The sequence below is a fragment of the Xyrauchen texanus genome, chromosome 26 (genome assembly GCF_025860055.1).
Source record: "Xyrauchen texanus isolate HMW12.3.18 chromosome 26, RBS_HiC_50CHRs, whole genome shotgun sequence".
NCBI classification, from domain to species: domain Eukaryota; kingdom Metazoa; phylum Chordata; class Actinopteri; order Cypriniformes; family Catostomidae; genus Xyrauchen; species Xyrauchen texanus.
Genome location: NC_068301.1, coordinates 21,381,228 through 21,396,451, shown reverse-complemented (window position 1 = coordinate 21,396,451; position 15,224 = coordinate 21,381,228). Strand labels below are relative to the sequence as shown.

The window sequence follows — 15,224 nt, the reverse complement described above, 5'->3', positions numbered from 1 at the left end:
TGTGGAGGGGTGGGGTGGGGGATGATGATGCTATGGGAGGCAAACAGAGGCCAACTGGCGCCTGAAGTGGAAACCAGTGACATTGATTGACAGCAGCCTCAACTAAATTACCAGACTCTGTGTTACAATTCAGTGTTCCTCGGGCACACACACACACGTACACATTCATGTCAGTGAACAACATTTAACAAGAGGAGTAAGCAAGTAAGCACCATGTTATTTTGAGCACTGAGATCATGACAAAAAAAGATCAAGCTAGCTGTGCAAATTTAGCTCATTAAAAGTAACAGGCTAATCTCCATCTAATGATCACCTCAACATCTGTCTGCAATAGTTTGCCTTTGAAACACCACCTGCTTCAAAAACCAGGCCCATCTAAAAGGCTACTAGCTGACAACCCTTGTTTGAGTCTTTTCGCTCTGTTCCTTTTCAGGTTTTTTTTTTTTTTAATCACAGAGATCCCAAAATGGGTGTAGATTGTGAAACAATAAGCAGATTTATCAGCCATGAACTAGATTATGGGTTGAATTAGCAGAGAAGCATTGCCTGCTCTGCCAAATGAGCAGATTTTGAGAGATAATGACACAATGACTCACTCCAGCAAAAGACAGAGAGTGAATTAATAAAAAGAAAAAGGAAAGAGTAATTTCTGCACAGCATTTGCCCACCTTCAATCATTGGTGATCAGGATAGATTGCAATATGGCAATGCTAGACAGATTAAAACACACTTGTTCTGCATCGTCAGCTACCTGAGTTATATTTGTCACATTTGTTTGAATATATAGCACATTCCAGAAAATGAAAATGATATAATTTGCTATTAATTAACCATTTATTCATTATTGAATGTACTTCAGAGCTGTAATCATTTTGAATTTAGTTTTTTTTATCTAGTTTATTGTGTTACACTATTTATAAGTGAGATATTGAGGAATACCAAAGAGGTGTGGGCATGAGGGTGGAATGAGGTCCAGGGTAACTAAAGACCTGAGGTATGCGTTTAAGGATTACATGTTTTTGTTAACATTAATAACGATGGTGAGTGCAACATAAAATATTGTTTAGTTACATCATCAATACATTCTCTTTTCTTCTCTGTATCTATAGTTGACTCCAGCACAGCCCTGTCACGCCCACAGCGCCCCCTTTCGGCCCGGGCGGCCCACCATGCCCCGGCCATGAAAGGTTACCAGGTGAGTCGTAGTCTGTCGCAACACTCCTCTGGTCCTTGCTACTACAAGCCAGAGGACTGCGACACTACACGGGACTACATGCACCACCCTGACCACTACCAGGGGCACAATGACCACCCCTACTACCCGCCCGGCGGACCTCCCGAGCCCCTGGCATTGGCCCCGTCCGGGGGAGGAACCTTCCCCCGCTCACACCCCACTCACCCACAGCCCTACGACTCCACATGTGAGGAGTGTGTATCCTCAGCAGGGCACGGCCATGGCCATGGCGGAAAGATGCACCGCATCCCATCCAACCTCCTGGACCAGTTTGAGAAACAGCTGCCCTTCCACCCTGATGGCTTTCACACCCTGCAGTACCAACGCACATCCAGTGGGGAGCAGCGCAGTGAAAGTCCAAGTCGCATACGGCATCTGGTCAACTCTGTGCAGCGTCTCTTTGCCAAGTCTCATTCACTGGAGGCACCCTCTAAACGAGAGCTTAATGGCACCCGTGGAGGAGAGTATCGGGAAAGGGAAAGGGGGCACCGCAGTGGAGGGGAGGAAGGGGGTGGACATCATTATTCTGGAACACACCAGTCACGCTCTGCCCGCCGCAGCAAGAGCCGAGAACGAAGTAAGAGCGGAGACTCTCGCCATGAGTCGCGAAGTTCTCGCCACCGCAGCAAGACGGCTGGGTGGTGGAGCTCTGATGACAACCTGGACAGTGACAGTAGCTTTCTAGTGGGTGCAGGCAGGGGGGGTCGTGGGTATGCCACTGGTCATGAGACCCTGGATGCTGCCATTCAAGAGCTGACTCTGAGGAAAGCTAAACCACCTCCTCCTGGAGAGTGCTTGGCCTGCTCCAGCATAGCAATGTCAGGAGACAGTGGACACTCTCTGAAGAGGAGCACATGGTCAGCCATGACGGTCAGTCAGGCTAGAGAAGTCTATCCATCCACCTGTGGAGGAGGAGGGGGAGGAGGGGGATATGAAAAAGCATTGGTCCCCCTGGATCCCAAAATGAAGGAACGATCAATCCACTATCTGCAGGCAAGTTTGTATGTATGTGTGTGTGAGTGTGGGTAAGGTTTTGTCTACATTGTGTGGACCAAATGTCTCCATAAGTATAGTAAAACCTAAAATCAGCTACATTCAACTAAATGTAATTATCTTCATCACTAAAATCAGCTTTTCATAATGGAAATATTTTTATATACGTAATACATAATGTCTAGAAAATATAAAAATGCAAAAAAGGTTTTTGTGAGGGTTTTGTTGAGGGGTAGGGTTATGGGATAGAAAATATCATTAGCTCCTCTTATAAAAATGGCGCTGTGGTAGTACTGTGCAACAGTGATGGTATCAGAATGTATTACTATAGTACATTTACACATACCATGCTACTGAATGATAACTATATTCATATATCATGGTATTTACATAGTACAAGACCATTGTATTAACATGCCCAAAACTTGTGGTATTAACGTGGTACATAGAAATCATGATGTTACTTTGGTGCATGTCTAAAAACAGGGTCTAACTATGGCAGATGTGCAATAATCATGGTAGTGTCAATGTCCAAAAACCATAGTTTAACCATTTTACATATAAAAAAAAAAACATGGTATTACCTTGTACATGCCCAAAAAACATATCACAATTGTCCATGTCTAAAAACCATGGTATTACCATTTTGCATGTTCAAAAAGCATGGTATTTCCATAATACATGTCTAAAAATAGGGTATAATAATGGTAGATGTGCAATAATCATGGTAGTGCCTATGGTACATGTCCAAATACCATAGTTTTACCATTTTACATATTAAAATAACCATGGTATTACCATTTTACATGTTCAAAAACAGGGTATATTTATGATAGATGTGTAATAATCATGGTAGTATCAATGGTACATGTCCAAAAATAATGGAATTACCATTGCACACTTTCAAAAACTCTGTTATTACCATGGTACATTTATAAAATCCATAGTGCCATTGTACATGTCCAAAACCATGGTATTACTGTTGCACATGTCCACAAACTATACCTTTACCATTGCACATGTCCAGAAATCATAGTACTACCTTTGCACATGTCCAAAAAACATAATTTTACCAATGCACATGTCCAAAAACCATCCCTTTACCATTGCACTTTTACAACATGTGAACACATAATAATTTCAGTGCAGTAACCCCAACATTTTAATATTTATGTGGAGTCTCTATTCTGAAACACAATTACTCTGCTTTCATTATTGACTGTCATAGATTAATTTCATTGTAAAAAAAAAAAAAAGCAATTCTCAGATGGGGATCTGCACTAAATGACAATTTCTCTGAGTGAAAGAAAATAATAACTAAATGAATATGTTTGTTATTGTTATGTATGCTGTGAAGAATAGAAGGCTGATGCTATTTCCAGCCTCTGTCAACTCTGTGTGAATGGGTGAAAAACAGCATGGGGGGATACGGGAAAACAACACATTAACCCTTGGCCTCCACAAAACACACTGTGTACACGTACACACACTGCTATCGATGTCAACAGTGAGCTGTGTGCTTCATTTCTCCCACTCATATGCTCAATTACACACACATCATTGACATCCTGCTTTGTGATATCAAGTGTCCTATAAAGCAAGACACTTCTTAGCATGATATCATAATTAAACATTTAATAATGCAATGTGCAAGATAATGGCTTCACAGCTATAAATAGGCTGATGCATAAAAAAAATCAATTTTCTTTATGTTTGTCAAGCACACTATTAAGTCATGTCAAATACAGGAATATTCATTCTAACACAAGAGTATCATGGTATTACTGTTTTGTTGTTGTTGTTGTTGTTGTTTTTATGTTTTTATAATCTATCATGGTAATACCATAATTTTTTATTTTATTTTTTGACATGTCTCATAATAAAACCATTGTTTCTTTTTCTTTTTCTTTTTTGGAAATGTACCATATTTATACCATAGTACTCTCAAATTAGAGTACCATGTTTGGTTGTAAATAAATATGCTACTTATTAATTACCATGGCATTTATTAAAATACCATGGTATTACCATCTTCTACCATCACTGTACCATGATACTGCCAAAGAGCTTTTTGTAAAGGAAAGTGTATGTCTTGACAGACATAAACGGACTAAACTGGAAGTTTTGTCCAGAGCTGGATAACCTGCTGCTTCCTTGATGAATGAGCACAATATAATTGGCCTCAAATACTGTCTTCCTTTCTGTCTTTCTCTTTCCTCTCACACATAAAGACTGTTAGACCCATGTACAATGTGTACATACTTGGCTGTGCTCACACAAATACGCATTTATCTGACATGACAACAGGTTAAATGAGGATCATTTTCTTATGGTCATGAGTGACTTATGGTCATGTTTCTACAGTGACAGGTTCTCTAGCTCTTGGAGGTTGCACTCCAATAACAGTGAGACATAGTTGAATACCACTGATAAAATAAAGGCTACAGATTCACAATAATCCAGTCTGAGTTCTGTTGTTTAAAAGAAATGTAACAAAGCTACACTGAAAAAAGTGGAAACATGCATTTGCTACCTTAAGGAGTTATTTTTACTTGAACCCTTAAAATTGCTTTAGTTTGTGTAACCTACTGTGATGTAGTCAGGTTGAGTCAGCAACTTGAAATAAACTTTTTGACTTGAATGAATCAGTTAATTTAGATGTTTTCACCTGAAGCATGTTTTTACACTAGGGCTGTGAATCGATAAAAAATGTTTAACTAATTAATCGCACAGTTTTCTGTTATTATCGCGATTAATCGTGGTACATTGTACATTAAAACAAACATTAAAATCTTGTATATATTTACTTAATACGTCTCAAATTGCTTGCAAGAAATTTGTTATTTTAATTATTGAAACGCAAAAATGTTACGTTTTTTGAAGATAGTTAAATTATAAACATTTTTACAGGTATAATATATGCAATATTTATATACAACCATTAATACTTTGATGCAAATATATCTATACATGCCATAAAATTAGTCTACATACTGAAATTATATGTTTGGCTAAATCTTCTGGCTTTTTCCAGTGGACTTTTTGTTTAATTATTCGAATCAAATGGGCAGATTCGATTCATATCAAACTTTATGGCAAGATAAACTTAAGTATACATTTCTAATGCATTATTAGACACATTTTATATACTGATTCAAACCAAATCAAATGCTGAAGTTTTATAAAACTTTTATTTCCTCATAGCTGCCGTTTAGTCATGATTTTGCTGGCGATATAAAATTAAGCAGCATTGTGAAAATCACAATGATTTCAATGGTCTTTTTATTTGGCCATGAGTGCATAAGTGTTAAGACAGAAACATCAGAAACACAGAAACAGTGTTAACAAAAACCCTCTCTAATTTGAACTTTAACTCTTTTTTTCTAGTTTTGCTAGTTTGAGTCTTTAAGTTGAATTCATATCCATTATAGAGTTCAAATTGTTCATTAAAGTGTATCCATTTAAAGTACTGGCTCAACTTAAAGTACTCTGATTTATCCGATATGCCATTTTAAATTTAAATTGTAGGTATTTATTGCAAAACGCCATGCTGCTAAACACAATTCTTTCCTTATAAATCCTCTATTTACTGTGCATTATCACAATGAGAATCAACGGATTCATCCAAAACGTGAAAAAAAAATCATTTCGAACTGTTCTGAGATCAGTGCAGACAGCCAGCACACTGGAGGTTAAGTCATTCACTACATAGGGGGCAAGGGAGCATAGCTTTCTTATGTAGCTAAGTTAATTCATTACAAAACTCCAACCAAAAGTTCCGTTTCAGGCTGCAGATGATGTTTGGATCACTCAACCTGTTTGGCAGACATATGACAATGGTAATCAGTACTTAGATTCAGAATTTATAATGTTAAATTCAATTTTAACATGTTTGGCAGTGATTGAATGATGCTGGCCATTACTTTGAATCAGAATTAATGATACTAATTTATGATTTAATGCCTGTAACGTCTCAAAAACATGAATAACCAACACTGGAAAAATTATAAACTATTTGATTTAAAAAATCATACTTTCTATAGCTTGATATTATTTAAAATTTCACAACTTAGTCTTGCTGTCCATATGTTGCCATGCATTTTTAGGAAAACCATTTTCTTAAGAAATTTTTTCTCTTAAGAAAGTTTTTTAACTTAGGTGCTACTAACAACAAATCAAATCAAAAAGGGAAAGGGAAATAGGACACAGCACGGGTCTTTTTATACATATAAAAGATTAAATATAATTCTTCCTTGTTATAATTGAGTGAAAACCAGTGTTAAAATAACTGTGTTTAAGTTTTTATATGTAACATTTTGAATCTACTGTACTTGCCAACTACATTGTCTTTTAAAATGATAGTTACCCCTGATAAAAGTTTTAAGCTCTTTCAGACCAAATACATAAATATCAAGTCAAGTCAAGTGGTTTTTATTGTCATTCAACCATATACAGTTAGTACAGTACACAGTGAAATGAGACAACGTTACTCCAGGACCATGGTGCTTCATAAAATAACATAGGACAAACACAGAAACACATGAGACTACACAGACCAAATAACATACCTATATAAAGTGCACATGCAAACATGTGCAAAAAGTACGGGACAGTACAATAAATTACTAAAAATGAACAGGACAATAGGCACAGTGAGAGACACTGTAGTGCAAAAAAAATGCCAAATGTAAACATAACATACTATGGGATGAGTGTTCAATGGACATAGCAGTTATTGAGGTAGCAACCAGGTATAAAGTGACAATAATTAAAGTGCAACTCAGGACACGTGTGTGTGTGAGTGTGTCAGTCCAGTCTCTGAGTATTGTGGAGTCTGATGGCTTGGGGGAAGAAGCTGTTACACAGTCTGGCCGTGAGGGCCCGAATGCTTCGGTACCTCTTGCCAGACTGTAGGAGGGCGAATAGTTTGTGTGAGGGGTGTGTGGGGTCATCCACAATGCTGGTTGCTTTGCTGATGCAGTGTTTTTTGTAAATGTCTTTGATGGAGGGAAAAGAGACCCCGATGATCTTTTCAGCTGTACTCACTATCCTCTGCTGGGCTTTGCGGTCCGAAACGGTGCAAGTCCCAAACCAGGCAGTGATGCAGCTGCTCAGGATGCTCTCAATAGTCCCTCTATAGAATGTAGTGAGGATGGGGGATGGGAGATGTGCTTTCCTCAGCCTTCGAAGAAAGTAAAGACACTGCTGGGCTTTCTTGGTAATAGAGATGGTGTTGAGGGACCAGGTGAGGTTCTCCGCCAGGTGAACACCAAGGAATTTGGTGCTCTTGACGATCTCCACAGAGGAGCCTTCGATGTTCAGCGGAGAGCGATCACTCTGTGCTCTCCTAAAGTCAACAACCATCTCTTTGTTTTGTCCACATTCAGAGACAGGTTATTGGCTCTACACCAGTCCGTTAGACGCTGCACCTCCTCTGTGTATGCTGACTCGTCATTCTTTCTGATGAGACTCACCACGGTTGTGTCATCGGCGAACTTAATGATGTGGTTTGAGCTGTGCATTGCTGCACATTCGTGAGTCAGCAGAGTGAACAGCAGTGGACTGAGCAGACAGCCCTGGGAGGCCCCAGTGCTCAGTGTGGTGGTGGTGGAGATGCTGTGCCTGATCCGGACTGACTGAGGTCTCCCAGTCAGGAAGTCCAGAATCCAGTTGCAGAGGGAGGTGTCCAGGCCCAGCAGGTTCAGCTTTCCAATCAGGTGCTGAGGAATTATTGTGTTGAATGCTGAGCTGAAGTAGCATTCGAATATATGAGTCCTTTTTATCTAGGTGTTTGAGGGCCAGATGGAGGGTGATGACGATGGTGTCATCTGTTGAACGGTTTGGACGATACGCGAACTGCAGTGGGTCTAGTGAGGGGGGCAGCTGGGTCTTAATGTGCCTCATGACGAGCCTCTCGAAGCACATCATGATGATGGGTATTTGTGCGACGGAACGATAGTCATTGAGGCAGGACACTGAAGACTTCTTTGGCATGGGGACGATGATGGTGGCCTTGAAGCACGTTGGAACGACGGCGCTGCTGAGATAGATGTTGAAGATGTCGGTAAGGACATCTGCCAGCTAGTTTGCACATCCTCTGAGCACTCTGCCATGAATGTTGTCTGGTCCAGCAGCCTTCCGTGGGTTGACTCTACGTAGAGTTTTCCTCAAATCAGCTGTGGTAAGACAGAACACCTGGTCGTTGGGAGGAAAGGTGGTCTTCCTCGCACCACGTCATTCTGTGCTTCAAACCTAGCGTAGAAGTTGTTTAGCGCATCTAAAAGGGAGGCATCTTTGTCACAGGCAACTGATGTTGTCTTGTAGTTGGTGATGGCCCGGATGCCCTGCCACATGCGCCGCGTGTCGCCGCTGTCCTGGAAGTGACTGTGGATTCTCTGTGCGTGTGCGTGCTTTGCCTCTCTGACGGCCCGGGACAGATTGGCCCTCGCTGTTCTTAGGGAAGCCTTGTCGCCTGCTCTGAAGGTGGAGTCTCGGGTCCTCAGCGCACGTACCTCCGCAGTCATCCACGGCTTCTGGTTGGTGTGTGTGGTGATGGACTTGGAGAAGGTAACATCATCAATGCACCTGCTGATGTAGCTGGTCACTGATGCTGTGTATTCCTCCAATTTGGTAGAGTCGCCATATGTTACAGCCTCCCTGAACATGTGCCAGTCAGTACACTTAAAACAGTCCTGAATAGTAGAGATGGCTCCTGCTGGCCAGGTTTTCACCTGCTTCTGGATGTGTTTCTAATATTTTTTTCAAAAGGCTGAAAAACAGAGAAATATACAGTTTTTTTTTTTACATTTTGCTCAGTCCTATTACAAATTACAAAGGGAGAAAAGTGTCTATGGGCTGTAAAATGTGTCCTCATAGTGACAGCGGAAGTAAAGGTCAGGGTAGATAGGAACTGGTAATTCCAATAGCTTGTAGCCTGGAGCGTGGTTATGATTTTATAGCAGCTCAGCTCTGTTGCATCATTCCTGGACCTCAAACACCTGGTGCAAGAAATAAGGGAGACCAGTTTCTGCAAAGTAGAGACAGTGGCTGCTGTGAAGGAGAACAATAAGCATCAGGTCCACCCCATTTAATAGTTGCTCTGTCCCCAGGCTCCTGAGTGGGAGAAAGAAAAGTCCATTCTGCCAAATGGACATTACCAACTGTGCTATGTCTCGCATTCTTTGCTTTTGTTGCCCAGGGCGACGGGAACATGCAGGGAAATCTTGACCCTAACACTAATTTAACTTCCTGTAATATTAGAACATGCATGCTCCAATTACACAGAACATCAGCTTTGCTATCACGCACACACACAAACACGCACACACACACACACACACACACATGTTGGTGCAGCTATCATTATGAGGACTCTCCTTAGACATAATGATTTTTACTGTACGAACTATAGATTCTATCCCCTAACCATACTCCTAAATCTAACCCTCACAATAAACTTTCTGCATTTTTACATTTTCAGTAAAATATCATTTAGTATGTTTGTTTAGTGATTTAAATTATGAGGAAACTAGAAATGTCCTCATAAACCACATTTATAGCATAATACCCTTGTAACTACCAGTTTGTAACCTAAAAAAGTCTTTAACCACATAAACCTGCCCACACACACACACATTTGATCTGTCACATTCTTTTTTTAAGCTACGTTGTCATGGCAAGACATCCAATCAACTTGCACACCCTCCCTATCAAGTGTAGTGCACATAAATATTTGGTCAGTCACCACTTTCTGCTTGTATACATTGTCAATGCCAGCAGCTTTTCCAGTAACAATCTACTTTTTACAACGAGATATGTAGTGTGGCAAAATGCAACATTGTTGTTTTTGTCACATTGTATAACACATGCAGCTTTACTGCCAAGTGAGCAGAGGCAGTTAGCAAGTGCACTCTTCGAAGTTGTTCCCTCTCTCCCTCTAATATGTAACATTGGAATCACAGCCCCTAATCACATCCTCCACAGTTTCAGCAATAAATGCATTGAGTTAATATGCGTTATTAAAAAAAATGGTAAATCCTTTCTTATATTCTATAAGGAGAACTTTCTTGACGCATGACTTATAAAAACAAATTACATAATTTATATGTTAAAAATATATTTGTTAAAAAAACATCGATTATTTGTCTTCTTTATCTTATTTATGTACACATTTTGGGTGATTTATACATATTTTTAATATAATTTCTTGTTATTTTATTTGTTTATTTTTTTTCCTTCACCTGTACTTGTCTTTATGATTGTATTCATACATAGTTTGATCTTATTAAACTTTTATATAGTAAAAACTCCACAGTTTTACCACCATTTTTAGACATTTCAGATGGTCCCTTACCCACCTTAGTCACAATTTCCAACATATATCAATGTTAAACTGGTGATCTGGAACGATTTCACCGTGACGCCATCTGACCAGCTTAAATACGGGACAAATCGCATCATTTTAACTTTACATAAATTATTCACATATTTTATGGGACAATCCCCTATTTTACAGGACAGGTGGCAACCCTAAGTTTATCTCACTTCTTTAAGAGTGTACTACTAAAATATGAAGGACTTTGAGTAAATTTACTTTTAGTAAATACTTCTTTAAATAATGAATATCTTGTACTGCTGCATTGGAAACAGTTTCAAAGTAGCCTCACTAACACTGATAGCTATATAGCTAATCATTATATACTCCCCACCGATTTTAAATCTTTGTTTCATCATAAAAATCAACTGGGCCTAAAGAAGCTGCATGCGGTCTAACAGTGATAGCTGAAGGCAGAGCAGCTGACTCTGCTACCATGAGCCCCAGGGGAGGAAGAAACCCATCAGTGGTTTCCAGCTTGGTAGGGGGCTCATCGTTTGAGAGCAGTTTTTTTATCTGATCTGAAAACAGGGGGATGCAGGAAATGAGTCCTCTGTTACAAGTCAACCTGTCTGTGTTGTAATTAGCAGGGGAGCAGGAGGAAGTGAAATGTGTCAATACAATAAGAATGAATATTAGGGGCTTTAGGGAAAAAGAATAGGATGATCGTAAAATGATCAGAAGGGCAATGATTTGACAAACAATCTTAAATGAATACAGTGATATTACAGTTACATGTTTGCAGAAACATGGAGTCATTATATGAAATAGTACATTTTCCAGTTTGAGTAGGTGATTAAAATATTTTGTTGCTAAATTTTAAACATTATTTTAGACGAATGATGTGTTTAAGTGTTAATAAATTGCAATGTGCCATCCCAAGCTAAATTAATACATGTTTTGTGTAATTCAGAATGGTAACAGGGTTCACATATTAATATTACAAGCTTGAAAGGTTGATACTACAAGATGCTTATTACAAATGTAATTTAAATCTGATATTTCTAACCACCTTTTTCAATTATCAGTTCGTTTTGTACAAAATCACAATGGCATGGTTGACATTTTAAATTTATCTCCTACTGACAAACATAAATCAGAAGATGAAGTAATACAAATGAGGAGACTTTAACTTGACCTTGAAGTGTTCAGTTCTTGAAAGGACATTGATGTCGTTTTCACAAAGATTTTATTTTATTTATTTTTATGGAATAGTTTTTATGGAACTTAAAAATTGAAATAAAAATACTTTTAAAGAGAAAAAAATATTGTGATCACATGGGTTATGTTCACACTGTGCCAGTTTAAATAAAAAGACAAACCACTTGCTTGTATTTCTGTATATTTTCAAAATTATGTTTGGATATGGGTGTGTCTGTGTGTGCTTCAGTACATATGTTTGTATTACACAAAGGGTAAGAGAGGTGGGGCCAGTAGGAACAGAGATGGATATAGAGATCAAGCTGCATCATCCTTTGAAAGAAATGACCTTTAAATACCCCACTGAGTGGCCAATTGATAGATAAGACATGTCTTATCATATGTGTGTGGGTCAGGTTTTGCCTACAAATGTTCCTCACAGGACAGAACAACCTGAAATCACCTAATGTGGGGACCAGACACTTGTCCTATAGTCACTTAGCTATAGTTTGGGGATAAAATGGAAAAAAACACAAACACACACACACACACCCACACGTTATAATTTAGGAATTGGGTTTCATGAAGGCTCTGTAGTAATCAGGATTGGGCAGAAAACTTTAAGAAAGTATTATGGGCTGAATACTAGAAATTATTTATTAAATGTATGCAGTAATGTATTCCGAATACATCACATAAAAAAGCAACACATTCAGAATACTTTTAGAATACATATGTTTAAGGCAAAGCATAGTTAGAGGAATTACGTGTAATATGTCGTTATAATCTTATCTGAACTGCTACATCTCCTCTATTAACATCTAAGTGAATCTAAATAGCTAGTTTCTTTAAATGTTATGTTTAGTTGGACACTAATGTTTGCAGAAGGAAAACATAAGGCAATTCGTGGTCAACTATATTATTTTTATATTTTAACAATATTTTAATTGTTTTACCCATTATTTGATTAGACTGGCCACGACATATTAACTCATGGGAACGTGATAATATGCTGTGGCCACGAGATATTCATTCATGGGAACGTCATATTAACTCGTGTGAACCCCATGCGGGTTCGAGCACACTCTACGAGAAGTAGAGAAGCCCACGACATCTGCAGAGTGGAGGGCTGGGCAACACCCAACACCATTGGTAGGTTCTACAACCTCAGGGTTGAGTCGGTCTCGTCCTGTGTTTTGACAGGTCCGAGCAAGTAGAACTCGGTAATACGGAACAACCGACCGGGTGTTCCGCTTGCACCTTGCGCCCTTCACCAAGTTGATCCAGTGCGCCTTTTCTCCCAGGTGAGCCAGCAAGCTCTCGCTTCCGGGATGCTCTTCCTCCCTAGCCCTCTGGCTTCAGATTCAGCAGAGGAATTCGCCGCCAGACCCACCACGAGTCGAGTGCTCCGTGTTGGGCTTGGGCTCCACAGGCATAGTTCCCGCTTCAGGCAACTCCCTGTGAAGTATTTTCCGCGGTACGGTCCCTCCACTGGCATGTGTCTGTAGCAACTCCTCCCTTGTCATGCAGGATCTACCAACGCACCATGTCCACGGGTGGCTTGACAACCCCTGTGTGTATTAACCACAAGTTTATACCCATATGTCCGGTGCGGGGTATGCAAATTCTTACACACACACACACTGTGTATTTAAAAGAGCAATTTCTATTAAAAGAGTAATTTCTCTAAAAGAGCAAAACACAGCGGCGTTGAACGTCCTTTTCAGGACGCGTCTTTTTCAAGATGCCCTTCCGCCCCTGTGTTGTTCCTGGATGCGGTAGAGTGCTCTCCGCTTCAGATGGCCACAGGCGCTGTCTCGTGTGTTTGGGCCGCGATCACACCGAGGCGGCGTTTGTGGATGGCTCATGTTCTCACTGCGAGAACATGACCATGACCACGTTGCGGTCGCGGCTTGCTTTCAACAGAGAGCAAGCCACCCCAGCTGCACCCCGCATTGCTCCTTCTTCCCATGGGATTGAGGACGATGCGGTTGGCGCTGGGGGCGATTTGGGGGCGGCAGCGGGTGCAGTTTTGCCGGGTAGCCCCCCGCGAACCTCCTGTTCCCCGACACGCTCGCTGGTCCCTGTCTATGCTCGCGGCGATAGCGGCTCGCCTCACTGCCCGGCTGTCTATCCTCCCGAGCCCGAAGCAGATGAGCTCGCCGCTGCATCGGAGAGTGTGATGTCTGATGCCAAGGACTCCCCTGGACTGCCGCCTTCGGGCCAGCAGGCCCAGGCTGAGGCCGACGCTCAGATGTCTGACATGCTTTCCCGGGCCGCCGTGAGCGTGGGGTTGGATTGGAACCCTCCATCCTCCCTACAGCCTTCACGGTTGGATGACTGGTTCCTGGGGGCAGCGCGCTGTTCGCGGCCTCGCATCCCCCCGGTCCCGTTTTTCCCGGAGGTGCATGACGAGCTGACATCTACGTGGAGAGCCCTGCTCTCCGCTCGTCTAGGTGCCACCCGCTCCACTCTCACCACCCTCGACGGCGGAGAGCGCCACGGATACGGGCCGATTCCCCAGGCCGGTAGGGCAGTTGCGTACCATCTATGCCCCAGTAGCCCTACCTCCTGGCGTGGCCGCCCTGTACTCCCATCCAAGCCGTGAAGGACAACATCCTCGCTCAACGCGAAGGCCTACAGTGCGGCTGGACGCGCTGCCTCCGCCCTGCATGCGATGGCCCTCCTGTAAGTCCACCAGGCCAAAGCACTCAGAAGCATGCACGGGGGTGGACCTGATCCTGATGTGCTGCAGGAACTGCGCTCAGCGACCGACCTCGCCCTGAGAGCGACGAAGGCCACAGCGCAGGCACTCGGATAGACGATGGCCACCCTAGTGGTCCAGGAACGCCATCTCTGGCTCAATCTGGTCAAGATGCGTGAGACTGACAAGAACCGCTTCCTGGACGCACCTGTCTCCCAGATTGGCCTTTTCGGCGACACCGTCGAGGACTTCGCCCAACAAATCTCCGCGGTGAAGAAGCAGACGGAGGCCATCTCTCACATCATGCCCCGCCGCACACCTGCCGCTACGGACCCTGCCCGTCTGCTCGCCGAGGGCATCCCCCTGCGGCGAAAAATCCAGCTCCTGCTCCGCCCCAACCCGGGCCCAGCTCTCAGCCCCAGCGTCGAGCACCCCGCAGGCGGCGTACGCCCCCTGTCTCACAAACCCCCTCTAGGACCCAGAAGGCTCCCAAGCGTTCCTGAGACAGTCGACCCAGAGCCGAAGACGTTAGCTTCGGAGGTGGTAAGACCGCTCAGTCCCCCGGTGGAGGGCCGGGAGGAGAATCCTTTGTTTTTTCATTTGCCACACCCCCTGACGGGGGCTGTGGTACCCACATTCTCAATAAAAGAGCTATTTTCTTTGCCTCTGGGTCACCTGGCCCGCAAATGCCATTCTCACGACAATGTGCTTTCAGATTGCAACAGTCCCAGTACACCGGACACGTGTAAAAGAGCAATTTCTATTAAAAGAGTAATTTC

At 42.1% G+C, this 15,224-nt stretch overlaps 1 protein-coding gene across 1 annotated transcript in view; it reads left to right on the top strand.

Annotated features, from left to right (window-relative positions):
• LOC127620394 (disks large-associated protein 3-like) overlaps positions 1 to 15,224 on the top strand; it is a 139,691-nt gene that overhangs the window by 99,508 nt on the left and 24,959 nt on the right. Inside the window, exon 2 of the mRNA XM_052093619.1 lies at positions 1,110 to 2,227. Coding sequence (XP_051949579.1) covers positions 1,181 to 2,227 — 1,047 coding nt within the window. The 5' untranslated portion in view covers positions 1,110 to 1,180. The remainder of the gene's footprint in view (positions 1 to 1,109; positions 2,228 to 15,224) is intronic.